Source organism: Neophocaena asiaeorientalis, unplaced genomic scaffold, assembly GCF_003031525.2.
Source record: "Neophocaena asiaeorientalis asiaeorientalis breed wild unplaced genomic scaffold, Neophocaena_asiaeorientalis_V1.1 scaffold187, whole genome shotgun sequence".
NCBI lineage: Eukaryota > Metazoa > Chordata > Mammalia > Artiodactyla > Phocoenidae > Neophocaena > Neophocaena asiaeorientalis.
The window spans coordinates 1,444,091-1,469,990 of NW_020173109.1; the positions used below are offsets into that span (position 1 = coordinate 1,444,091).

The window sequence follows — 25,900 nt, forward strand, 5'->3', positions numbered from 1 at the left end:
AGTGTGTATATGTTAATCCCAGCACCTAATTTATCCCTCCCCCTCACATTTCCCCTTTGGTAACCATAGGCTTGTTTCCTATGTCTGTAAGTCTGTTTCTGTTTTGTAAATAAGTTCATTTGTATCATTTTTCCAGATTCCACATATAAGTGATATCAGATGATATATGTCTTTCTCTTTCTGGCTTACTTCACTTAGTATGATAATCTCTAGGTCCATCCATGTTGCTGCAAATGCCTGCCCCATCATCTTGATATTCTCTCAGGGGTATCTCCAAATGAGATGCAAAGCAATAATTCAGAGGCTTCTTTAGCAAGATAGTTGGACCACTACATCAGACACCTTGAACTGTGGTGGAACTAGTTCCCTACTGCTCCACAATTCTGTGGGCAACAGAAACAGGCACAATTCAATTGCTTGCTTGTTTCCTTCGCCTCCCTCTGAATGGTAAATAATAACCAAATGGGGATTTCCATAGAACATCCATATAGTGCTCTGAATGGGCAAAATCTTGTGCCCTGCCACCATTCTGCTACAAAGAAGGCAAATGTTTGTTTTTGGTCTGTAGTCTTGGGAAAAAAACATTCTTTGCAGAAAACCCATACATACTCTTACCCACCCCACAGGCACAGACATGCTGATTCTGGGAAAAGTGTTTGCTAATATCCAAATACCACATATATTAATAAAGAATTTTTAGAGATATACATAATTCTATAACAAGGAGTTTCTTTTGAAACTTGAAATAATTTCTTAAATGCCTCTAAAAAAAGATAAGCAGGATTATGCATGATATACATAATAAATGAAAACATTTATTTTAAATTATACAGTCAGTACACAAATACATGTTTGCTGTAAAATTATTCAATAATAATCTTAGGGCTCTTCTTAGAGACGACCAATATTAGCCTAGTATGACACTTTCCAGGCATCAAAGTAGTTACATACATGTAACTACCCTTAGGAAACACCATACAATGTTATTATTTGTGGATATATTTACTTAATCAATATACTTCTGTGTATTATACCACAGCTTACTTGCTGTATTTTTGTTTTCATTTGCTTTTTTACTTAACATATGCCATGGGAAACTTAGCATGTCAGTATAAATATCATATTATTTTAAACTGCTATATAATATTTTATCTAATATTTTTAGTTTTTGTGTCATTGTTTTGTTTGTTGTCATTTTTATGTCTTTATTGCATGTGGAATTTGTTTAAGGTTTTGAGGTAGGATTGTAATTTTGTTTATTTCCCCAAATATTATTTGTCATCTCTATTTATTTCATGGTTCCTCTTTTACCTAGTTACTTGGACCTCCAGTATATATTATAAGGTTTAAAATCTCTCTGTGTAAAGAATGTATTTCTGAATTTCCCACTCTGTTTTACTTACATAGTTTTTTTCCAGGTGCTGTGCCAACATCATACTTACAAAACATATTTTTAAAAAATTTTTTCAATACTTTAATAATCATTAAGGTATACATAATCATAACTTTAGCAACTGTACATTTTGATGCTTATCAGAAATGAATTTTACATAACAAGAAGGAAGAAGCTGCCAGGGCAGCACAAGTGCAGCAGACACTGGGTACAGAACATATTTTGATCTTGATTAGGACGATCCCTCCCCTCGACCCCACAAACACACCTGATTCCTTTTCTTAACACTCTGTTAACTATTATCTACCACCTTCTTTATGGATTTTAGAATTAGCTTTTCATGTTCTATGAAAATAATTTTTCTTGAATGTTACAAATTTTCTTGGGTTATTAACTGGGATTGTATTGCATTAAAGGAAATAATTATACATTGCTAAAGTATATGGAAACATGTTCCATCTCTTTATTTATTCTTTATGAGCCAAGGTAAATTGTTATTACTTTCTTTTTTATAGCCATAGATCTTAAGTTAATTTCTAGATGTTTGGCTGCTTTTGTTGTTAAATAGGATTTTTTTCTTGCTATCACATGGTCTAATTGGTTATTGTTGCTCTATAGGACCATTATTGATTTGGTATGTTGATATTTATACCCATCCACATTCTTATACTTTAATTTTAATTGTAATAATTTGCCATTATTATTTTGGGGGGATATTATAGACATACAACTATATTATGTGTGCAAATAATGAAGTATTAGTAATGACTATGTATAAAGCCAAATTAAATATTTCTGAGTATAATCATCCCCCAGCTCCATTTGGAATATTTATTTTAAAATGTGGGTAAGGCCAATGATAATAATGCTTTAATGGCCCTCGATAAGTGTGGCTGAATTCTTCTTCAAAAGTTTTTCACAGCATTCATTTCTACCAAAGAAATGAGGGAACAATTTCAATCTGTTGTTAACTGATTCTAAATCATCAACAAACCCTTTTCCAGTTTTCTGAGGAGACCCGGTATTCTGTTTGGGTACCACAATTTGTGGTAAGGGTTAAATCAGAAAATGCCTATGAAATGCAATGGGTAAATGTGCTTGATAAGAAGTAAGCTCTTAGTTCAAATTGGCTCTTACTATCACTATTTTACTTTGTAGACATCCAGTTAGTGCCACCTGCATTATTACATCGTGTGTGTTTATTGATTCCTGTATCTGGCAAAACGTAACCAGATGCATGCCTTATCCTTAGGGAAATTATGTTTTGGAATTAAAGCCTCCACTAGGATTTCCTTCTGATACCAAGATTCTGCCAGTTGAAGGGGCAGGATAAAAACAGAAGATAACTGTTGGTTAGTGCATTTGTTTTTATTCAGCATATACATGCTAAACCTGCTCCCACTTTAGAATTTGAAATCTAGATGGCAATACACCTGCACTTCACTCGAGTCTTGACTTTAGGCAAAGTAGTTCATATAGAAAACAACTGCTCCAAATTCAAGAAGAGAGAGAGAATGACACCGCTTATTTTTGAGAAATGGGAGCCCAACCTGACACATTCAATGTTGTTCCAAAAAAAGAGTTCAGCAAAGGAGTTTTGTTTGAGCATGTATGATCAAGACAGCAGGCACATATGAGAAAAACAGAGGCTCTTGTTCAAGGAGGGCCCAAGGAATTGAGATGTTTCTCTGGAAGCAATGAGCATTTGTCGAGCTGACACATGGAGGTTTTCTAAGACAGGTTTAGAATGATCATGGTAACATTTTTAAGAGTTGATTCATACTCAGCCCAAGGAATGAGCACACTTGATACCAAGGGCCAACAGAAGAGAGTCATACAAAATTGCTTCTAGCTAGGCTGGTGAACTAATGGTCTAAAAAGATAAATGCATATGTGTATATTACTAGGTGGGAGAAACCATGTAAGAGATGAGAAAAAGCAAGTAGAAGCAGCACTTAGTTGTAGTACTGACCCAAATTGTTACTGAAAGTGGAGTCTGTCTCCTCACCACTTGAAAGCCAGTACTCGAGAGGCAAGGTTGGTGGAAAGGAAAGTTTGCTTTATTTCAGAGACTGGCAACCGGGGGAGAGGGCGGACTCATGTCCAAAGTGACAATCAGTGGGCAAGAGCTTTTAAGGGGGAGTTTCAGGGTTTTATAGGCAGAGGGAGGGGCTACATGCAGAAACAGCACAGTCAGCTCTGGCACTCATCTTGAAATTGGTCATGCCGTGGTCTCATCAGTGTCATCTTGATTGTTTTGAGTACAGCTAATCTTCAGTTCCAGGATCTGTTTGTTCCTATTTCTTTGACACCAGTTTTCGGAATTGTGGCAGCTTATGTCATGGCTAAAATCTGGTCATCATGTAGTTATCTTCTTCCACCTGGTGGGGGGTTTCAGTATCTACAAAACATCTCACAGAATATGGCTCAGAATATTATCCATAGCCCTTGAAGAGGAACTAAATGTCCTTGACTTTGCTTAATGACTAAACGATTATTATTTTGTCCTGTTTGACTGTTTTTCTTTGCTTCTGCATTTTCTCACTTCTCTGATTAAATTTATTCTTTGACTAAATTTTTCTACAGACAAGAGGCAGGCAGAGAATATGAGGGCAGGCAGGACCATAGGATCTTGCTCCATTTCAAACTTGTCTAATCAAATATCTCATTTTAGGATTTTAGGGCTTTGAAGGTATTCAGGCTTTGAAGGTCAAGAGATCCCAGTCAGATTTCTGGCTCTGCCACGTAAAATCAATTTGATTCTTGACTTTGGCCAAAACAATCTCTCTGACACTGTTTCCTCAACTATGTAATGTCAATAATATGAAGAATAACTTGTTTCCCACTGAGTATTGAATGAGTTAATTATAAAGTTTCTATCATACAGCAAATATGTTTAATTTTTTTTTAGAATTAGAAGCATTGTTCGTATTCTTAAACAGCTTGCAGATTAAGTACAAGACTCCCAAACATGACTCTCATCTGCTTTAAGGATAATGCTACATTTATTTTTGTTCTTCTTTCAACTTTATATTAAACTCTAGGCAAGAAGGAGATAAAAATATATTAGAGCATTAGCTGAAAATTCAAATACATGCAAGGGTCAGGAAAGCAGTCTAAATGAATGAAGTGGTTCTGGTGGGGAACGTGGCCAAGTGGAAAGGGCACGTCCTATCTTACAGGAACTTCTCCCAGTGCAGCTGGGCTTTGTCATGCAGGAAAGCAGCTTTATTGTTAACAGGTTTTCTGATTTTTCAATGAATGACTTACTAGAATTTTTTAAATAGTTCATGTTCCATTTAATTTAATTAATTAACTCTGTGCCAAGCCCAGTGTTAACATAAGGGCACGGTCTTTTTTTTTTTTTTTTAAATTGAAGTATAGTTGATTTACAATGTTGTGCTAGTTTCAGGTGTACAGCAAAGTGATTCAGTTATACATATTATACTCTTTTTTCAGATTCTTTTCCCTTATACGTAATTATAAAACATGGAGTAGCGTTTCCTGTGCTATACAGTAGGTTCTTGTTGTTTATCTATTTTATATATAGTAGTGTGTATATGTCAATCTCAAACTTCTAATTTATTCCTCCCCACCCCCACCCGTTTGGTAACCATAAGTGTGTTCTGTGTCTGTGGGTCTATTTCTGTTTTGTAAATAAGTTCATTTGTATCATCATTTTTTTTAGATTTCAAGTAGTTCATGTTTTAAAAACATTGGCAACTAATTAAAATAAATCCTGGGTAGGCAGAAGTATTGATGAAAGGATGCATGTGTGTGAGTGCCAGTGTGTGTGTTTGTGATTGCAGGGATGGACTAGAGTGAACAGTGGAGAGTAAGAGGAAAGCTGTGCGTAATACACCACATAAATACACAGGACAGGGCTTCCCTGGTGGCGTGGTGGTTGAGAGTCCGCCTGCTGATGCAGGGGACACGGGTTCGTGCTCCGGTCCAGGAAGATCCCACGTGCCGCGGAGCGGCTGGGCCTGTGAGCCATGGCCGCTGAGCCTGCGCGTCCGGAGCCTGTGCTCCGCAATGGGAGAGGTCACAACAGTGAGAGGTCAGCGTACCGCAAAAAAAAGAAAAAAGAAAAAAAATACACAGGAGAGGAGGAGGTCCGAAGTTGAGAGAGACCATGGTCAATGGGGAGACACTGTAGTTCAGAAAGCCTGGTGCACTGAAATCAGGGCAGGGAGTGCAGGAGGAGGGGATGAAGAGGTAAGCAGAGGCCAGATCTATGCAGTACCATCTAGGCTAAGGATTTGAGCTTGAGCCTCAGGATGATGACTAGTCTCTGAAGGGCATGAAACAGGACTAGCAGGATCAAATGTTCACATCTGGTTGGTCTCTCTGATTGTAAAGTGGTGAGTCTGTGGAAGGAGTCAAGGCTGAGGGTGGTAAGATCCGTTAGAAGGTGGTGCTGTTACCGACCAGGGTTCTTGGCCTACACCAATCAATAAAAATTGACTATAGAGGCCACACAAGAAATTCAGGCAAGGCTTTACTGGGACTCAGGTGGTTTGCCCACCCTTCGGTGGTGCTGTATGCAGGGGGCACACGCAGTGCCCTGCTTTTGCTCCCAGCTGTTCAGAAGTGGCAGTCGGTCTTTTTGGTCTTTTTGTATCTTCTTGTCCAGAATTTGCCCCAGCTGCACATGCACGCAGTTATTTTTAGTCCCTCATAGTTTCTTTGCATCTGTTGCTTGAGGAGATGTTTGTCCAGGTGCAAGTACTGTAGCAAAGGGTCCCAGGTCCCCGGTCCCAGCCTGTTTCAGTTTAAGGGATTCAAGTGGGGGTGAGAGGGATTCAAGACATGGCTCTTGGTGTGGGAAGAAGCAGATCGATTCGGAGATACCTGGGAGGGCATATCCACAGGACAGAGTTGGGGGCAAAGGGCTGTGAGTGAGAAAGGGGAGGGAAGATTGGGGCTGCCTTTCTGTACAGTATTCAAGTTTCAGGGAAGATTCTCACCTCCATCAACACAACGCATAGTAGGTAATGTCAGAAAATGGAGAGTGCTAACCACTGGATTGGGTGTGTGTGGGTGGGAAGCATCTTTCTAGAAGCATTCTATTCTTGGTCTACAATATTACCTCTCCATGAAGAAAGGAGAGCCTAACCTCTAAAGAATAAAAAGAATAAAAAGCAGTCAGGCTAAAATGGAAATTGAGTTCATTGTACAACTTGGTTCATGTTCTTTGTGTCGTGTTTTATCAGAATCTAGGATTGAAAGGATCCCCTTGTTTGGGGTCATTCTCACCGTACTCTTTATGTCTCAAACATCAAGGAGTGTATTTCTGCCAGGAAAACCACCCCAGCTACTTCTCTGTTTATAAACGTGTTGACTAAGTCACATGCAAACAGATGTGCAATAGATCTTGCATTCTCCACCTCCGCTTAGAAGAAAAATGCCACTAACAAGATTTATGAAGAGTTATTCTAATCCACCACAGGGAGTGACTACAAAATAAAGGGGAAAATAAAACAAAACATTTGACTACATAAATCCTCCTCTCTTTATTCTACACCATCTCTAGGAAAGAAATAATGAACCTTTCCCTATGATCTGCTTGTATTTATAATTGATTTATCTTGTAGTTAAAAGGAGATTTACTCATTAAAATTGAGGCAGACAGGAGAAAGCAATGTGGGTTTGACCTTCTGGCTTGCTTGGGTATCACTTATCAGAACTGAAAATAGAGTGGAATTTTATCACGCCTTCAGAATAAGAGACTAGATTAATTCTTTAAAAACATTTTGTTTCAGTCTTTTAGAGGAAGCCAATGACTACCATACATATAATTATGGGTCTGATAACCTGGGGTGATTCAGAAAAGACAGAATTCTCCCTACTTCCAACCCTATTGCTAATTATTATCTTGTCCACCCTGCCAGGCTGACATGCCAGAATTATTATTATTATTTTTTTGCATTACAGTTTCATTTCTTAACTTACAGCTTTGTTTTTTGTTTAACATGATATTCCAGGTCAGAGATAATACATTTGGAATTCATATTTGTATCCACGTTGATGGGAATATATTTTTATCTGGTCATCTGCAAGACCAAGTTTTAATAAAATTGTAGCATGAGAGATTAAACGTAAATGAGGCTCAGAAATGAGAGATATGTACAGTAAACAAATGGCACATCAGTATTGCCCTTGTTTTCTTTTTTTTTCTTATTTTATTTATTTATTTATTTTACACACACACACACACACACACACACACACACACACACACACTGTATTTTATTTTTACAAGAGATAAATCAACTGACACCAAACATTGTAAATGGATGACCACAACAAAAGCAACAATTATTTCAATTACCAAACACGAAACACACATAATATTGACTGCCCTTGTTTTCTAACACCTTCTCCTTTCCATTAGGGCACTCTGTAGACCTTGAAGACTTGAGTGTGTCCTCCATTTATCCACTTGAATGGACTTGAGGTCAAAGCATTTTATTTCAATTAGAATTTGTGTTTTGTAAGGGCAGGCTGGCCCTGTGTCTTCTCTGGGAGCTCCCAGAATTCCCAACACCAAGTTAACATGGTGTTGGAATTTGGCTTATTTCTTGGTGTGTTGTCTCTCCTTACACATTTTTCTAATATCCTTTGATTTAGGTTGGTAGGATTCTAGGTTTCCAACATTAACAAAACACTCTGTCACTTTGAATATCCTCTGTTCTTAAATAATTTGCAACAAGCATTATGAATCTCGCTGAAACCTTCAAGATATACCCTCAGCAGAAAGTTGGGTTGCAATTCTATTCTGTATTCCAGAAGGAAAAATTTATTTTCTAAATAATAATTTGGGGGTAATCAATAGTATGTATATATATACAACTTACTAGTTCTAGCCATTTTGAGGGCTCAAGAGAAGGGATAGTGAAAACCAATGGTTACTAAGCCTTACCATGAACACATGAAATAGACTGATTCTTATTTTACAGATCAAGGAGCTGAGGCTTAGGGGATCCAGTGGTCATTATGTCTAATGGGCTACTGGCATGGAGTTTGACACCATGTCTGTCCGGTCCTAACATACACCTCTTCATAGTACATGACACTGCTGCATAAGCTTTACAACACTCATTGCCTTTTCTAACTCAGTGCAGCTAACCTACCTTGCTTCTAACTTCACCAGAGGGACAATCCCACTCTGTGCATTCACCTTCAGATAAATGTCTGCTATAGACAAAGAGCACATTTTATTTTATTTGCAAGGAATGGGGCCATCTGAAGTTTTGTATCTTAAACATGTCAAGTACAGGATTCCACATGAATCACAGTCTTTTATTGATTTATTTTTTGAGTGGGGGAGTTCATTTTCCAGCCAGGAAACACATGCCTTTTCCCCAGATTCTTTGAATTCCTAATTCTCACCGGAAACTAATAGAAAAGCCCAGCACAGGATGCCAACAGCACAATAATTAACTATCACCACTGCTGATATTAAACCTCAAAAATGTGAACCCTGCACCTTATATATTTTTTTCCTTTTATTTTTCACTGCACAGGGGGAACATCGTCAAGACAGAAAGGCTTCCTAGGATGCATACGCTCCTTACACTTGAATGGGCAGAAACTGGACCTGGAGGAGAGGGCAAAGGTCACGTCTGGAGTCCGGCCCGGATGCCCGGGCCATTGCAGCAGTTACGGCCACATCTGCCACAACGGAGGCAAGTGTGTGGAGAAGCACAGTGGATACTTCTGCGACTGCACCAATTCACCGTACGAAGGGCCCTTTTGCAGAAAAGGTACAATAGAAGCTTATGTTTTCCCCATGTGCTGTGTTTTAGTGCCTACAGGTTGTAGTGAAGTCATAGGAAACCCATGCCCTAGACAGTCCTCATACAATCATTTACTCTTCCTCAGTTTCCCTCTCTTTAGAGACTCTGCATAGCTCCTTAACATAATTACATATACTCATTCTTCTTGTGCATTGATACTGGCAGTCCAGTTGAACTGGATGGATAGGAACAGGAAAACACACTTGACGTGACCTAGAGCCAGTTGAGCCCCGGGAGAGATGGACTGTCATTTCTGTTGTACTAACCTTTCCATTTCCAATTTCTCCATCCACAAATGTAATCAGAGAATTATAGAATCTAGCCTTGGAACACCCTTAGAGACCTTGAAGCCATTGTAAATCATTTTACAATACGGAGAGTGTAGGTGAGTTGGTAAAATCCACATCATGTATTTAGTAAAATCTCCCTGTTCTGCAGATGACATGAGTGGGGTCTGAGGCTTTAAAAGTCTTGCCCGAAGATTCACATTAATTCCTCAGGGGGCTGAGAATAGAGCACAGGAGTCAAAATCCCTTCCCCCGGGACTTCCCTGGTCGTCCAGTGGTTAAGACTCCACACTTCCAACGCAGGGGACACACATTCCATCCCTGGTTGGGGAACTAAGATCCCACATGCTGCGCCCTGTGGCCAAAAAAAAAAAAAAAAAAAAAATTCCCTGCCCCAGTGCCTTTCCACATACCCTCCTAATCTTATGAATTCATGTCATTGATAAAAGCTAAATATGTTGGATATACACCTTAAACAAGGAATGATGGTTATGGTGTAAATTCTCTGGATCAATTAAAAATAACTACAAACTGTAAAAACTCATTATTCAGTATCCATACTTAGTATTTTTCAACTAGAAGGACAAAAGATTTGGTCTACTATCAATCTTCGCAGAATCTTTTAAAGTTTAATTTATTGATGGAAAAAAAGTTTGTTGACCAAGAATGTAAACAATATTTCAAGAGAAGCATTTAAACTATTAAAATAAAATGTTTTAATCACTTTGAAACACCGTTTACATACAGACAATGATGGCAATTACAAATAATTCTTGTCAGTTCATTAAAACACATTTTTCAAGCACACCCTTAACAAACAATGCTTTATTTTAGTTCAACTTACTCTTGGAACTTAAAGACAGCAGGGGAAAAAGCACCCAGTGTTCTCTTTGAAGGATTATAATTTAAGCTCTTCATTCATTGACACTGGCCTCCTCCCCAATTAGTTTGAATTACTTGCTTGTTATTGCTGGGAAGCATTGAGCTCCTCAGGAGAAAATTAATGGTAGAAATTACAGGGCCAGCAGAGTGTCGGTCCTACATGGGAGTTCGAAATAAAAGAGATCCCACCCCAGTAGGCTCTCTAAAACAAAGTGCTCCTGCATTTTCACACTGGTGGAAGTCTCTGGAATAACTTCCCCTGAATTTTTTTTTTTTTTTGCGGTACGCGGACCTCTCACTGTTGTGGCCTCTCCCATTGCAGAGCACAGGCTCCGGACGCGCAGGCATCAGCGGCCATGGCTCCCGGGCCCAGCCGCTCCGCGGCATGTGGGATCTTCCCGGACCGGGGCACGAACCCGTGTGCCCTGCATGGGCAGGCGGACTCTCAACCACTACGCCACCAGGGAAGCCCTCCTCTGAAATTTTGAATGCCACCCTTAGACTGGCCCCACAAGGTAGAAGAAGCAAATGCAGAATAAACACCACCAAACCCAGTCCCTAAAATATACTAGCATTATTTTACAAGATCTATACCCAGTGTCTATTTGGGAAAAAAAATAAAGAAAAGCAGTAGACCTCTCTGTATTTCTCCAGAGACATTATTCAAACATCTCATAGATCATCTTGCTCTAAATTTAGCCTAATTTCCCATTGGCTCCTTTCTCTAAAACAATTCCTATTCATTATCTTCTGCCCATGCCACTGCATCTTTTGACTGTATTTCTTGAAATGTCTGCTGTGCTCTCTCCCCATGTTTTAGTTTGACAGATATTTGCTTAGCCTTTTCAGCTTCCTTCATATTTCACTGTGAACTTTTCCCCCATCTCATAAATCTAAGGAAATTATTCCCTTTATATTCAGCAGTTGCAAAGTAAGTGAGATGAACCTTTTAAATGCATCTTTGAGCAATGCCAGTTGGCTCTGAGAAGTGTGGCTTGGGACTCAAATGGGAACCCTTAGCTCCAATATTGTCCTGGATAAAGCTGTTCTCTGTTAGGGCAGTCTTTTATGTTAACTTTCCATGGCATGTATATTTTAGGGGATGCCAATCCTGGAAATATCTGGTGTAGAATTAAGGACATTTGTCCATGACCAATGACTGGGCTAGAGCCACTGTCTATTGACCCATTTTCTGTTTCTGAGTGTTATACAAAGGAATGATAATCACAAACTAGCTAGCAGTTATTGACTGCAACATTTATTCCTTATCCCCAAGCTAGGAGGGAAGAAACAATATTTGCATTTAACATGTAAAAATACTGACCATCAACTGGTTTAGTGATTGCTAATAAATGTCAGAGCTGGAGGTTCATCATTTTTTGATTCCTTTTTCCCGTTTTTGACCCTAATTTCATCCTGTACAGGAAAGTGTTAATAGGATTCAAATATGTAGGGGGTTTTTTGTTATTGTTTTATGTATGTGTTTCTCTTTTTTTATTTTTGGATGTAATTTACATACCCCAAATTCACCCTTTTCAACAGTACAATTCAGGAGTTTTTACTATATTCACAAACTTGCATGACCATCACCACTCCATAATATTAGAATGTTTTCATCATCTCTAAAAGGAATCTCATACCCCTTAGGAGCTATTCACCTTTCTCCCAGTCCCTGGAAACCATTCATCTAACTTTGTGTCACTAGGAATTGCCTATTCTGGATATTTCAAAAAATATATAGAATCATACAATAAGTGGCCTTTTTGTGTCTGGTTTCTTTCACTTAGCATAATGTTTTCAATGTTCGTCTATGCTGTGGATTTTTCAGTGCTTTACTTCCTTTTATTTCCAAAAGAGTATTCCATTGTGTGGATGTGCCACATTTTGTTTATCCATTCATTAGGCGATGGACATGGGATGTTTCCATTTATTTTGGCTATTATGAATAATGCTGCTATTCACGCTCATGTACATTTTTTGTATCAACTTATGTTTTATGTTCCCTTGGGTATATACCTACAGATGGGATTGCTGAGTCGTATAGTAATTACATGTTGTCTAACTTTTTGAGGAACTGCCAAACTGTTTTCAAAGTAACCTCTCCATTTTACATTCTTACCAGCCATGTATGAGCATTCCAATTTCTCCACATCTTCACCAACACTTGTTACTATCTTTTCCATAAGACACATTCTGCTGTGAATGTGTGAAAGAATATCACATTGTAATTTTGACTTGCATTTTTAAATGACTGATAATGTCAAACACTGTTTCATGTACTTATTGGCCAAGTGTGCATCTTCTTTGCATGTCTATTCAAATCTATAGCCCATTTTTAAACTGGGTTATTTTTCTTTTTATTGTTTGGTTGTAGAATTTTTTAATATTCTGAACATAACTGTCATAATAGATATATGATTTGCAAAATGTTTCTCCCCTTTTCACTTGCTTGACAATATCTTTTGAAGCACAAAATTTTTATAAGTCCAATTTATCTATTTTTTGTTGTTGGTGGTGGTGTTTTGGTGTTATATCTATGAAACCATTGTCTAATCCAATGTCATGAAGATTTATGTCTATGTTTTCTTCTAAGTGTTTTGTAGTTTTAGGTCTCACATTTAGTCTTTGATAAATTTTGAGTTAATTTCTGTATATGGTGTAAGGTAGAGGTCCTACATTTTTCTTTTGCTTGTGACTATCCAGTTGTTCCAATACCATCTGTGTACTTGTCTGTAGCCCACATCTACCCCAACCACTATATGAAGTGTCTAGGTATGACAGTCATTTAAATTTTTTGAATTAAAAACTCTAGATAATATATTTGGAATTCTATTTGAAAATACATCTGGAAATCTAGAAAAATAAAAACCAAGCTAATCATTCAAAGACAACCATTAAAAAGGAGATCTGATATTCTTGTAGCTCTTTTATTTGCATTTAGTGTAGCTGAGATAATTCTGTCCATTCCATTTTATATTCTGAATTTTCTTTATTTCATTTCATAGCCATTCCTATATAATTCATCAATTTTAATGATTGCAATATATTCCATCTGGTGGAATTGCTTCTGTGTATTTGACATATTATATCACAGAGCATTTTAGTATAGCAGTAGTAGAACTCTGGTACCAGTCCTGCCTGTGTTCAGATTCTGGCTCATCTACAGACTACACTGTGTGACACTGGTTATGTAATTCAACCTCACAATTCCTTGGTTTTCTCGTCTGTAAAATGTGGAAAATTCAGGAATTCTTCATGAAAGATTCTGATGGAAATTTAGTGAGCATTTCACATAGCAATTGAGATAATGCCTGGCCTATAAAGTCTCAGTAAATGCTCTTACTATTGCTTTGGAATTTTAGATTGCCCCAAATTTTGCACATAAATAATGCTGTGATAAACACAATCATTGATTATTCCCTTAATAATGGAATTTCAGTGAAAACATAGTATACATATTTGGGTAATTTAGCAATTGCCAAAAACCTGTTGAAAAAATTCTATAATATATACCTTCCTGCCAACTTATATTATTTTTTTTTACTTTTTATTACAGAAAAATTCAATCATGCACTATAGTAGAAGGGTTTCAGGACCCCATGCATCCATTATTTAGCTTCAACAACTATTTACTCATGATCATTTTTATTTCGTCTACAGCCTAACATCCCTCCTCCTATTATTACTTTATTTATTTATTTGGCTGTGTTGGGTCTTGGTTGCAGCATGTGGGCTCTTCATTGTGGTGCGCAGGCTTCTCTCTAGTTGTGGCATACAGGCTCCAGAGTGTGTGGGCACAGTAGTTACTTGCCCCGCAGCATGTGGAATCTTAGTTCCCCAACCAGGGATCGAACCCACACCCCCTGCATTGGAAGGTAGATTCTTAATCACTGGACCACCAGGGAATTTTATTATTTTGAAGCAAATTCTAGATATCACATCCGTTCTATAATACTGCAGTATGTATTGTTAAAAGATGACATAAAAATATGTATCCACAGGACTGTTATAGTAAGAAAATTTTAATAACTTTTTAATAATATGAAATATCCACTCAGCATTCAAATTCCTATTTCTTTCATTTATTTTCAGTTTGTTTGAAGTTATTCTAAATTACTTACAGCCTGACTGACTTCTATGGAAACGCTAGCCTATTCATTAAGGCCTGGTCTTTATACTTATTCTAATTCTAAATCTATTTCTATTACTATTTTTAAGACCAGCTGTTGTTTATTGAGTTCCTACTGTGTGCTGTCCCTTTACATCCTCTCTTCCAACCCGTCTGCCTGCCACGAGATTGAATTCATCCCTGTTTGTGTATGAATAGCCAGCAGTTGACGGGATCTCATGAGAAAACAGGAGGAGCACACAAATAGGGTCCAGGCCCATGTCAATCTGACTCCAAGGCTGCCTTGGAGATACACAACCTCTCCAGCATCACCCTGACTCCTAGCATCTGCTCTGAGTTCATTACACACTTTAAGGCCTAGTCAATACCAAGCTCCTCTTTCAGGTCTTCTCACGCTGCTCCCGCCCACAGAGGCATTCAACTCTGGGACTCAATGTCTCCGTCATTCACACATCACATTCAAGGCCACGTTCCATCGGTCTTATTTCTTTTCATGTGTGTCCTGTCTTCTCAGAATCTAATCAGCAGTTTCTTCCACCAGGTAGGTACTCAACCGATGTTGCTAATATTGGTTATCATGGCCCTAGAGTAGCATGATGGTGATTGGTAATAATCACCTTCAAGTGAAGATTTTTCTTTCATTTTGCCCAGTGGTTTCAGATGTTCAGATAAATCAATCAGAGAGCTTAAATATGATCAGAGAGCTCAAACTCTTAGATTATAAAAGAAAAGAAACTGAGAGAATAATCAAATCCAGGTGTTTTGCTGAATTTAGTTTTAGGTTGAACTTCACAATATCTAAATAAATAAAAATACAACTGGGGCTGGGGAGGAGGGAAGACAGAATTTGGTAGGACAGCTCTAGTTTAAAAACTGCTTTTCAGGTCTTCCTTGGTGGTGCAGTGGTTGAGAGCCCGCCTGCCGATGCAGGGGACATGGGTTCGTGCCCCAGTCCGAGAAGATCCCACATGCCGTGGAGCAGCTGGGCCCGTGAGCCATGGCCGCTGAGCCTGCGCGTCCGGAGCCTGTGCCCCGCAATGGGAGAGGCCACAACAGTGAGAGGCCCGCATACTGTAAAAAAAAAAAAAAAAATGCTTTTCATTTTAATTTCCTGTCTTAAGTATAGGGAAAAAATGTAATATGAATGCCTGTATCTAATATACTATTCATGACAGAATGATCTGAATTATACTTACATTTGAACACACACACGAACATCCCATAAAAGCCATTACTCTGTTAACTAGGAGTTAGTAGCTCAAAACGCAGACCAAATGTCCCCAAGGAAATTCACTTGAGAAGAGTGTTTGAATCCAGCTGATGATCAACTAGAACCCTCCTGTCACCAGTTTCTGCACAGATCTCAGTAATCAGGAGGACCAATGATTTTCCAACCTGCATGCAAAATGCAGAACACTTTCTCTGAATCTTTAGTGAAAAGGAACCGGTATTCCCAGTCTGCTAAGCAATATGCATAAATATGCAACTTTAATTTTTTTGGCACCGTGACAGGCTGTTACAGAATTTTCACAAAGGTAGAACAAATTTGCAATGGAATTAGGAAGCAAAAGCCAGATTTGATCATGTTCTAGGTGCCACCAACTCAATCAGAGAAATTCATGGGGAATTGCAGATACTCAATCTTTCAGAAAGAAGAGAAATTAATTATGCCAATATAGATTCATGTGTTTTTTAACCAACAAAGACCTATTGTATAGCACAAGGAACTATACTCAATATTTTGTAATAAGGGAAAAGAATCTGAAAATAATAAATATATATGTATGTATAACTGAATCACATTGCTGTACACCTGAAACCAATACAACACTGTAAGTCAACTATACTTCAATTAAAAAAAAAAGAAAAAAAATAGATTCATGTCTAATGTGCTGTTTTCATAGCAGAGGTTTGTTGCAGATCCAAGCTCTGTTGTTCTACTGAGGAAACTTTGCTCCATACCCTGATACTGTGTAGAGATAAAATTGAAAGTAAACTTAAGAGCAGCCCTGATTCAAAGAAAAAAATATCCCAGCACTTGGATGCATGTGCAGTCATTAAACAGATATATTTTATGATGGGCATTAGTATGGGTTGAGGTTGAATTCTCTTCTAATACGGAGAGTCTGTGAGTTTAAACTACCGTGGTAACTCTCTTAAGAGCTTTTAACATATCCTCTTGTTTATCCGCCCAGAAATATTGTTGAGGGAGGTGTTATGTTTCCCATTTGCCGGATGAGAAAACCATCTCCATGGGTTTGACTAACTTGCCTGGAACCACACAGCTAGTATGAAATCAAAGGAGGCTTCAGATCCAGTGGTGAAATTGGATCCTTGCTGATTCCACTGAACAAAAATGATAGCAGTTGGAGTGAAGACATTATACAGGGAGGATTGGGTGATTCCTGCTCCTGCAAATTGAATGTCATCAGTCTGTAGAGGCTTCCCTTCCCAATGGTGATGGCAGATCTGTATCCTCTATGTTGTGCTGTAGGAATTGTTTCCCATGGGAATGCCTATTTGCCAAAGTCTTTGCTCTTTTATGGAACTGAAAACCAATTCCCTAGGTATTTAAAATCATTGAGTCCAAAGGGGAAAGAGGGGAGAGATAAATTAGGATTTGGGGGTTAACCTAAACACACTACTATATATAAAAGAGATAACCAACAAGGACCTACTGTATAGCACAGGGAACTATACTCAATATTTTGTAATAACCTATAAGGGAAAAGAATCTGAAAAAGAATAGATACATATTATGTAAAATTGAATCACTGTGGTGTACACCTGAAACTAACAAAATACTGTAAATCAACTATCCTTCAAATAAAAAAATAAAATAAAATAATTGAGTCCAGGAATTGGATACCTATGCCTTTCCTACTCTTTCCACAGATTTTCTCTCCTCCATTTCCACGGGTCCTCACACTTTCCCAACACCATAGAGAATTACTTTCTTTCCCAATGTACTACTCTCAGTAGTTTTGAGCCCACTCAACACCCTCCTGACCCACGAGAAAAACATAAACCAGAATTGTTAGGATTTCAGTTTTGAACGTAAGATAATCCTGGTGCAATTTCTCTCTACTATGCAGGAGGCCGGGACATCTCCTCTTTGCTTCTCGAGAAATCAGCCAGGCCCGTGTTAGTTATTCCGCAGACATACATGAAACTGGTCCTACATTTCACAGTGCACATCTGAGCTCTCTCTTCTAGCCACACAACCTTGTTCAAGGTGCTTAACCCCGGCAAGCCTCATGTTTTTCATCTGTAAATAGAAATGGTGATTTCTGCCACTTCAAAATTATTGTGGGAAGCATATTCTATAATTCATATAAAAACTCTCACACAGTGACCGATGCATAGGAAACAACAAACAAGCAATGATGGCTCTCCTGCATGCTCGACCAAATGTTTTAATGTGTGCTTTCCCCTCTGATATTTTGCAGAGGTTTCTGCTGTCTTTGAGGCTGGCACTTCAGTGACTTACATGTTTCAAGAACCCTACCCAGTGACCAAGAATATAAGCCTCTCTTCCTCAGCGATTTATGCAGATGCAGCCCCCTCCAAAGAAAACATTGCATTGAGCTTTGTGACAGCGCAGGCACCCAGCCTCCTGCTCTGTATCAACTCTTCTTCTCAGGACTACCTGGCTGTCCTGCTCTGCAAGAATGGTGAGTTCTGTTGGCATGAAGCCTGATGGAGTGTTATTCTGTGCTGGAGGGCCAGTACATACCCTCCAGAACTCTGCATAATTTCAACTTAATGTGGTCTCACCTGGGCAGTGTCTTTCCAGATCTCCAGTCCAACCTTTGATTGTGCTTTTCCTTTATGAGTTGCAATTGGTATTCAGGAGCTATGTCAATTCACTGCTGAAGTCTCGAATACATTGACTTTAATTTGCTTCAACTGTGTAGCAGTCATTCTTTATTATTTATTCTGTGCTGCAATCCATTAAGTGTAAAGGAGCAGATCATCAGTCTATCTGAATTTCAGAACGACACTCGTCACATACATCCTGTCGTCTTTGCTGCAGGATCCTTTACAGAGGACTGTTAAAACAACAGGCGTAAATGCACGCTGTATTAATAAAAGCTGAATGCCTAGGTCTTAGAAAGAAGTAGTATGTGTGAGTCATAACCTTGTGAAGTATGGGGCTGGGTGCTGAGAATCAGATTTTGGAAAGAATGTGGACAAAAGGAAATATGTGAAGATTAGAATGATAAAGGGGCTAGAACACAATGAGTACAAGGACTGTTGAAGGACATCAGTTTTGATGGCTGTTAGCAGAAGCCAGGTTTGCTCTTCACACTACTTAATTCTACCCTGCAATGATGAGGGCAGTTTATTTAGTCACGACCAAGGGCACTCAGATCAAACTCCTGGAGAACAGTTGGAACAGGCGAAGAGGGCAGATGTGGACATCCCTGTAGTATGGTCTCAAAGAACACTTTCCTATGATTGAGAATTTCTTTTCCCCTCTTGTAACTTGCTATATAATGAGATGAGTTTGGGCTTTTGAACCATCCACCACAAGGATGGACTGTGGCACTGGTGGGGAGCATACAGGAAGCTGGGGATACACAGCACACACTGTGCCCTCTCTAGACCTTATGTGGAAACTTTAGAAATTTCTCTTGCTCTACTTTTACTTGGGTTTATTCTTCCTTGTGTCATCTTGTTTTCCAACTAGGTATGAACTAGATAATGAAGAATGATATGTGGGCCTCAAGCAAGGTTCAAAACTGGTGGACCTGTGGGTTGAATCGGGCCTGATTTACAATAATAATAACAATGGTTAACTCTAAAGGACTCATTCATCCTGAAAGCAACATGAAAGGGAAGAAAAAAAGGAGATTGAGAAACTAGGATAATGAATGGTCATCCAAGACTGTCTGGTCTTGAAAGACTCTGCAAGAGAAAAGGAAAACCTTATGGGTTATTAGACCTCTTATTTATCAGCAGAGCTCTGTATGATTAGGACCATTATAGAAACATGTCAGTTTTTAACTCTTGCCCCTAAAATGTCTCTGTAAGGTCAATAAGGCTGGCTGAGGAGAGTGAGGCATGGATTAACGGATTAACCTAGGCCAGCCAGATAATTCATGACACAGCTAGGGCCAGATGCCAGGTCTCTAGATAGTCAGCCCAGCAATCTTTCCTCTGAACTAGATCATCCTGCTCTGTTGGGACTGGACTATAGTCAGATGGTTACAGAGCACTGAGATGCCAGATTTCCCCGAAAGCACCTTTTGGGTGTAGTTCTGCAGGATCATGCTTATGGTTACAGACTGTGTAACAAAAATAACTAGATCACATTACATATATATTACTCCGTATAGTCTATTATAATAGAGATATTGAACTCTGTGCTGGGCACTATTCTAATTAGTACAGAGGACTTAAGCCTCACAATAATCCTGTGTGATTACTGGTATTAACAGAATCAGTATCTTAGAGTTGTAGAATCCAAGGCATATAGACAGACATTAAATAACTTGCTTAAAATCCCACAGCAACTAAGGAGAGAGCTGGGATTCAGTCTTCCCTCCCCAAGTCTCGTAGGTATTCTTGACCATAAGGGGTAAACTAAGAGTGTTATTTTTTGAAAGACAGCATATTTTAAATAACTTTAATTGGGAAGGCATCCTTTTCTCTTTTTTTAATTGAAGTAGAGTTGATTTACAATGTTTTGTTAGTTTCAGGTGTCCAGCAAAGTGATTCAGTTATACATACATATATATCTTTTCTTTTTTTTTCAGATTCTTTTCCCTTATAGGCTATTACAAAATATTGAGTATAGTTCCCTGTGCTATACAGCAGGTCCTTGCTGGTCAGGAAGGCATTCTTGAATTCTGCCTTAACCTTTATTTTCTTATACTCTAATGCCTCACTTCATTGAAGGCTCTACCTGACCCCATAGGCATTTACATGTTTTAAACCCTGGTAAATGCAGGAAGCAAGGAGATACTTGTGCCTTGTTTTTTGGTTTAAGGTTAGATCTCAGGGCTAGTGTAAAAGTACAGGCCTTGCAGCTCAGTCTAAGATACAGGAAATGGGTGTCCAAGCCGTGGTTAGTAATGGAGTGTCCCCCATCCCCTTACTCAATCTCAGAGAATCACTATCCCCACCCACCTCGCCCCACCACGATTGCTCTAGGGACCTCTTGTTTTAGTAGGTAGTGCTGGGGGACTCAGTGATTGAGGATGCTGGACTTTTCCTGCCATCTCTTTCTCCTACGGGGACACAACTAAGATAAGTGCCCATTCATTCATTCTTCTATTGATTCTCTGGGTCATTGATTCTCTGGTCATTAGTCCCCCTGCACGGGATCAGGAGACTGACAAAAGTAAGCAGGATACAGGATACTGTGCTCTCTCAACACAATCAGGAAAAAGAGAGACTCAGACACTACCTTAAACTTTTTGAAAGATGATCTAAATATATGAGGGAATCCAGTTGCCCAGATTTCTCAAGCAGTCTAACTAGAAGTGAGATTTTGCCTAGCTTGAAGGATCAATCTCCCAGGAATTCAGAGATTACAACGGTAGCGTAAAATGCCTTGTGCGACAGTGAATTCCTTGTCATTGGAGGTCTTTGAATAAAAATTGCATGATGATTTGTTGGAGAAACCATAATAAGAATTCCAGCAGTGTATGGCAGAGAAAAGTAACCTCTTAGTTTCTTGGCATGTCTTAGATTTCGTGATTCTCTGTTCCCTTCCTGTGTCGTCTTACATTTATATTTCTTTCTGCTAGGGCTTTATTTGAAGACTTAGAAATGCTTCTATAAGGAGTTAAGAAGTGGTATGCTTTTCTAAAATTTTTTATTTTATGTTGGAGTATAGTTAATTTAGAGTGTTGTGTTAGTTTCAGGTGTACAGCAAACTCATTTAGTTACACATACTCATATATCTGTTCTTTTTCAGATTATTTTCCCATATAAGTTACTACAGAGTATTGAGTATAGTTCCCTGCACTATACAGTAGGTCCTTGTTGTTTATCTATTTTATATATAGTAGTGTGTGTGTGTTAATCCCAGCCTCCCAAGTTATCCCTCCTCCCCGACCCTTCCCCTTTGGTAACCATAAGTTTGTTTTCTAAGTCTGTGAGCCTGTTTCTGTTTTATAAGTAAGTTCATTTGTATTATTCTTTTAGATTCCACATATAAGTGATATCATATGATATTTGTCTTTCTTTGTCTGACTTCACTTAGTCACAGAGAATAATACCTGTCTCCTTCATAAAGCTGTTATTTTTTAAATTTTATTTATTAATTTATTTATTTTTGGCTGTGTTGGGTCTTCGTTGCTGCACACGGGCTTTCTCTAGTTGCGGCGAGCGGGGTCTACTCTTCGTTGCGGTGCGCAGGCTTCTCATTGCAGTGTCTTCCCTCATTGTGGAGCACAGGCTCTAGGCACGTGGGCTTCAGTAGTTGCGGCACGTGGGCTCAGTAGTTGTGGCTCACGGGCTCTAGAGCACAGGCTCAGTAGTTGTGGCACATGAGCTTAGTTGCTCTGCGGCATGTGGGATCTTCCCGGACCAGGGATCGAACCCGTGTCCCCTGAATTGGCAGGTGGATTCTCAACCACTGCACCACCAGGGAAGCCCATAAAACCGTTATTAAAAAAGATGAGTTAATATGTGCAAAAGTGATGCTTCTACTAGAAAATACTATATATATGTACACAATTATTATTACTGCAACTTTGTAAATAGTAAGCCCAAATAGTCACTGGCCCAGACTTTTATTATTAGCCTCATTTTGCCCACAGCAATAATACAAATAAAAATGATCTTATTTCTCCCAGGAAAAAAAAAAAAAAGAAGTGGTATTCTTAAAACTTGTTCCCAATACATTCATAGTATTAGGTCACTGGCCTAATTGTCAGTGAAAAATATGGGGGACACTGAATTGTAAGGAACTAGAAATATTTTTAACACAACTCTGATACATTTCAGTGGAAAATATACCTCTGAAAATATTAATGGAAGTAAAGAATACTTACAGATTGAAAAAAAAAAAGATTAGGAGGGCAAAGACAGTAAAGAGTTAACTTGGGAAAGTCTCTGGAAGGGATTTTTTAAAAAACTTTATTGGAGTATAGTTGATTTACAATGTTGTGTTAGTTTCAGGTGGACAACAATGGAAGGGATTTTATAATAAGATTGATTCGCACCTCTCTGATGTGGAGGGAAGAGTTTTCTGTTAGCACAGCTTTCTTAACCTTTCTTTGATTTAAGACACCTTTGGGAATCCGGTGGAAATTAAGAGAGGGTTACTCTTAAAAGGAGCCTTTTTTGTTCTCCCCAAGAGGAAGAAAATGCCCACGGCCACATCATACATAAAATGGCTTCAATTTCAGCACACTTGGTTAAGAAGCCAGGGCATGGAGACAAGGCTTGCAAATATATTTAATAAGGCGGCCCAGGCTGGGGGAGAAAGAGCAAAGGAATGCAAAGCCATGCTTGTGAATCTCTCCCCGGCAGGGTTTGATCTGGCAGGTTTGGAATTCTTCTTGTCCTTGATCATTGTTCTTGAATTTTCTCCAATTGGACATTCAGGTTAAGCCACTGCTGTCTTTTCAAATGAAAACAGGTGCTTCCTAAAGGGAGAAAAGGATTTTAATTTCTGAGATGGAAGAACAAAGGCAGAAAGGGAGACATTTTGGGGTCAGAGAGTCCTTAGGAAAGAGAAGGCAATTGTGCTTCAAGAACCTGGGGTTTGGGACCACAGGCAACTTCTCAGAGGCAGGGCAGTTGGAGAAGGGGCCGTTGAAGGAGGAAAATGGTCTAGAGAAGGAGATGAGAATGTTCAAGAGACACAGCTTTCAGAGCATTTTATTGAGTGTTGGCTCTGCCTTCCCCACAGTACGGGACAGCTCTCCTTCATGCTTGTTATTTAACAAATATTCACAAAGCATCTTCCATGTGGCGGGCACTATTTCCTGTGTGGGAGAGACAGAGATAGACTGGATCCTGTCCTGCCTTTAAGGAATCTAGTCTGGTGACAAAGATAAAAGCAAGTAAGGCAACAATGTATCAGCAATACTAGCATAGAGGTCTGTTCCAGGTAGAGTGAACAAGTCTTTCTGGGAGGGAGGGTCAGAAAATTCTTAATGGAGAGTGACCCTTGAATTAGTCCCTGAAAGATAAGTCAGTGTTCTCTACCTGGATATTATATATTTTTTAATAAAATAAGTTGTTTCTTTGATTGTTCCTCATTTTCTCCTTTTTATTCCCATCGCATATGAAATATGATTTTTATTTTTTTACCAATCAATTCCCTTTTCTACTCTTTTATCATCTGTCCTTCTTGGCTCCCTGATGGTAGAAATTTAAAAAAAAATTAAATTTAGAATCTGTGATCATTCTGAGACCATCAATCGAGGGTGAAATCACTTGGATACAAAATCCAAACAGGATTCCTGGTCACCTTCCCTCGGTGGCTCCTCAGCTGCCTTCCAGCACCAAATAGTACGTCTGACTTTGCTTCAGCATTTTCTTTTTATCAGTCTTTTTTTTTTTTTTTTTTTTTACCATATATATTCATAAGATGCACTGTCTGCATTTGTGATTGCACATACCTTGGAGGAAATAGTGATGAACCCAGACACTTCGCCTTCCTGTCACTTCATCAGGAACAGACTGACTCAAGGGAGACAGGGATGAAGAGGAATCCAGAGAGGGAGTGTCTTCAAAGTACAATCCTCAACAGCTGTTTTCTCACCGGAGACCTTCAAAGGTTCACGCTGCCCCCATCACTCCCTTTCTGACCCTGGCATATGCTTGAGATCCTCAGAGCCACAGAATCTTGATAAACAGCCTGAGAAAAGCATGCCTCAAAAGCATGCCAAGGCCTCTCCTTGGCCTTACTAAGCCCTGATCACTTTTGTCTCTGGGCTTGTATCAAACAACACTTTGCTGCTTGGAATTTAAAATTCCCATGTATTTTGCTAGCACCCAGACTTTGTTTAGGTTGGTTCATTTCCTACATTTCTGAGCTTTCCAGTCATCTCTTGCTCAGGGATACTAGGTCCTACTAGACTTCTGTCCTCCACTTCACAAGAATATGGCTATAACAAAATGTGACCTGGAGAGGTCACCTTTCCCTCTAGAGGAAGGACAGTGATATAGGCAGAAGGAAATGGCATCCCCAGTATCATCACTTACTTAGACCAGCAAGCTGAGGGGTGGGCGTGAATGGAGAAATGCAGGCATGATGAGTAAGACTGGATGTTGGTCATCGTTTCTCTTTCTCTACTCCTTGTTGTGGGAGATCCTTTATTTTGTATTGTGCTCATAGGTTCTTGACGATTACTGTGGACTGAATCATGTCCTCATCAAACTCATATGTTAAAGCCCTGACTTTATTGTGTCTGTATTTATAATAAGAAGGTAATGAGGTTAAATGAGGTCATAAGGGGGAACCCTGATCTGATAGGGTTAGTGTCATTGTAAGAGGAGACACCAGAGCTTGCTCTCTCTGTCTCTCTGTCTCTCTCTGTATTTCCATCTCTGCCATGTAGAAATACAGTGAGAAGGTGGTCGTCTGCAAATCAGGAGAAGAGCCCTCACTAGAGACTGAATTGGCTGGCACCTTGGTTTTGCTGGCCTCCAGGACTGTGAGAAAATAAAGTTCTGTTGTTTGGGTCACTCAGTCTACAGTATTGTGTTATAGCAGCTCAATCAGGCTAAGACAAAGATCAAATGGGATGATGCAAGAGGATGTGCTTCATACATTGTAAAGTACAAAACACAGTGTATATTTTCTTATTGATGATAATAAAATAATATGAATTATCTGCATGCTTGAGTGATCAGAGCATGAGTGTAAAGTGCAGGTTTCAGGATAACTGGGATGCAATTTGAATACAAAGAGGGCATAAGCATTGCCCATTCCCTGGAGGCAGAGCACCTAATGAGGGGGACATTCCCTCAAGAAGGAGAAAGATGAGATATAGGGTGCCCACCCTGCACAAGAGCTGCTGTCACCAGGCACAGGCAGCAGCTTTTGATGTACAAAAACGTGACATGGAAAAAAAAATTTTTTTAACCTTAAGAATGGCTTTTTCTCAAATGCCTTCTGAATCAGACCTTTGGGAAACTTGTCTGATGTTTCCAAAACAAGACAGAGAAAGAGGGGGGAAAAAAAAAAAGCAGGGTATATGCAAAGAACTAATGAACTGTTGAAGAGGTCTGTTCCCTGAAAGAGCAGGCTCAGCAGGACACAGCTGGGGAGATGCCGTTAAGCACTTGGGAGATGCCCCCCTTCAAGTCCAACCCCTCTGGCTATGGAGTAGGCTGGGCAGCATGCACCAGCGTCAAGGAAACCAAAATAGGGGGACAGCAGCTACTGACTCAGTGTTCCAAGCCCCTGAGAGAAGAGTGGTAATCAAAGACTACT

At 39.2% G+C, this 25,900-nt stretch overlaps 1 protein-coding gene across 1 annotated transcript in view; it reads left to right on the top strand.

The window, feature by feature from the left end:
* CNTNAP5 (contactin associated protein family member 5) overlaps positions 1 to 25,900 on the top strand; it is an 852,083-nt gene that overhangs the window by 727,872 nt on the left and 98,311 nt on the right. Inside the window, exons 18-19 of the mRNA XM_024743412.1 lie at positions 8,923 to 9,162; positions 17,943 to 18,167. Of these exons, the coding sequence (XP_024599180.1) occupies positions 8,923 to 9,162; positions 17,943 to 18,167 (465 nt within the window). The remainder of the gene's footprint in view (positions 1 to 8,922; positions 9,163 to 17,942; positions 18,168 to 25,900) is intronic.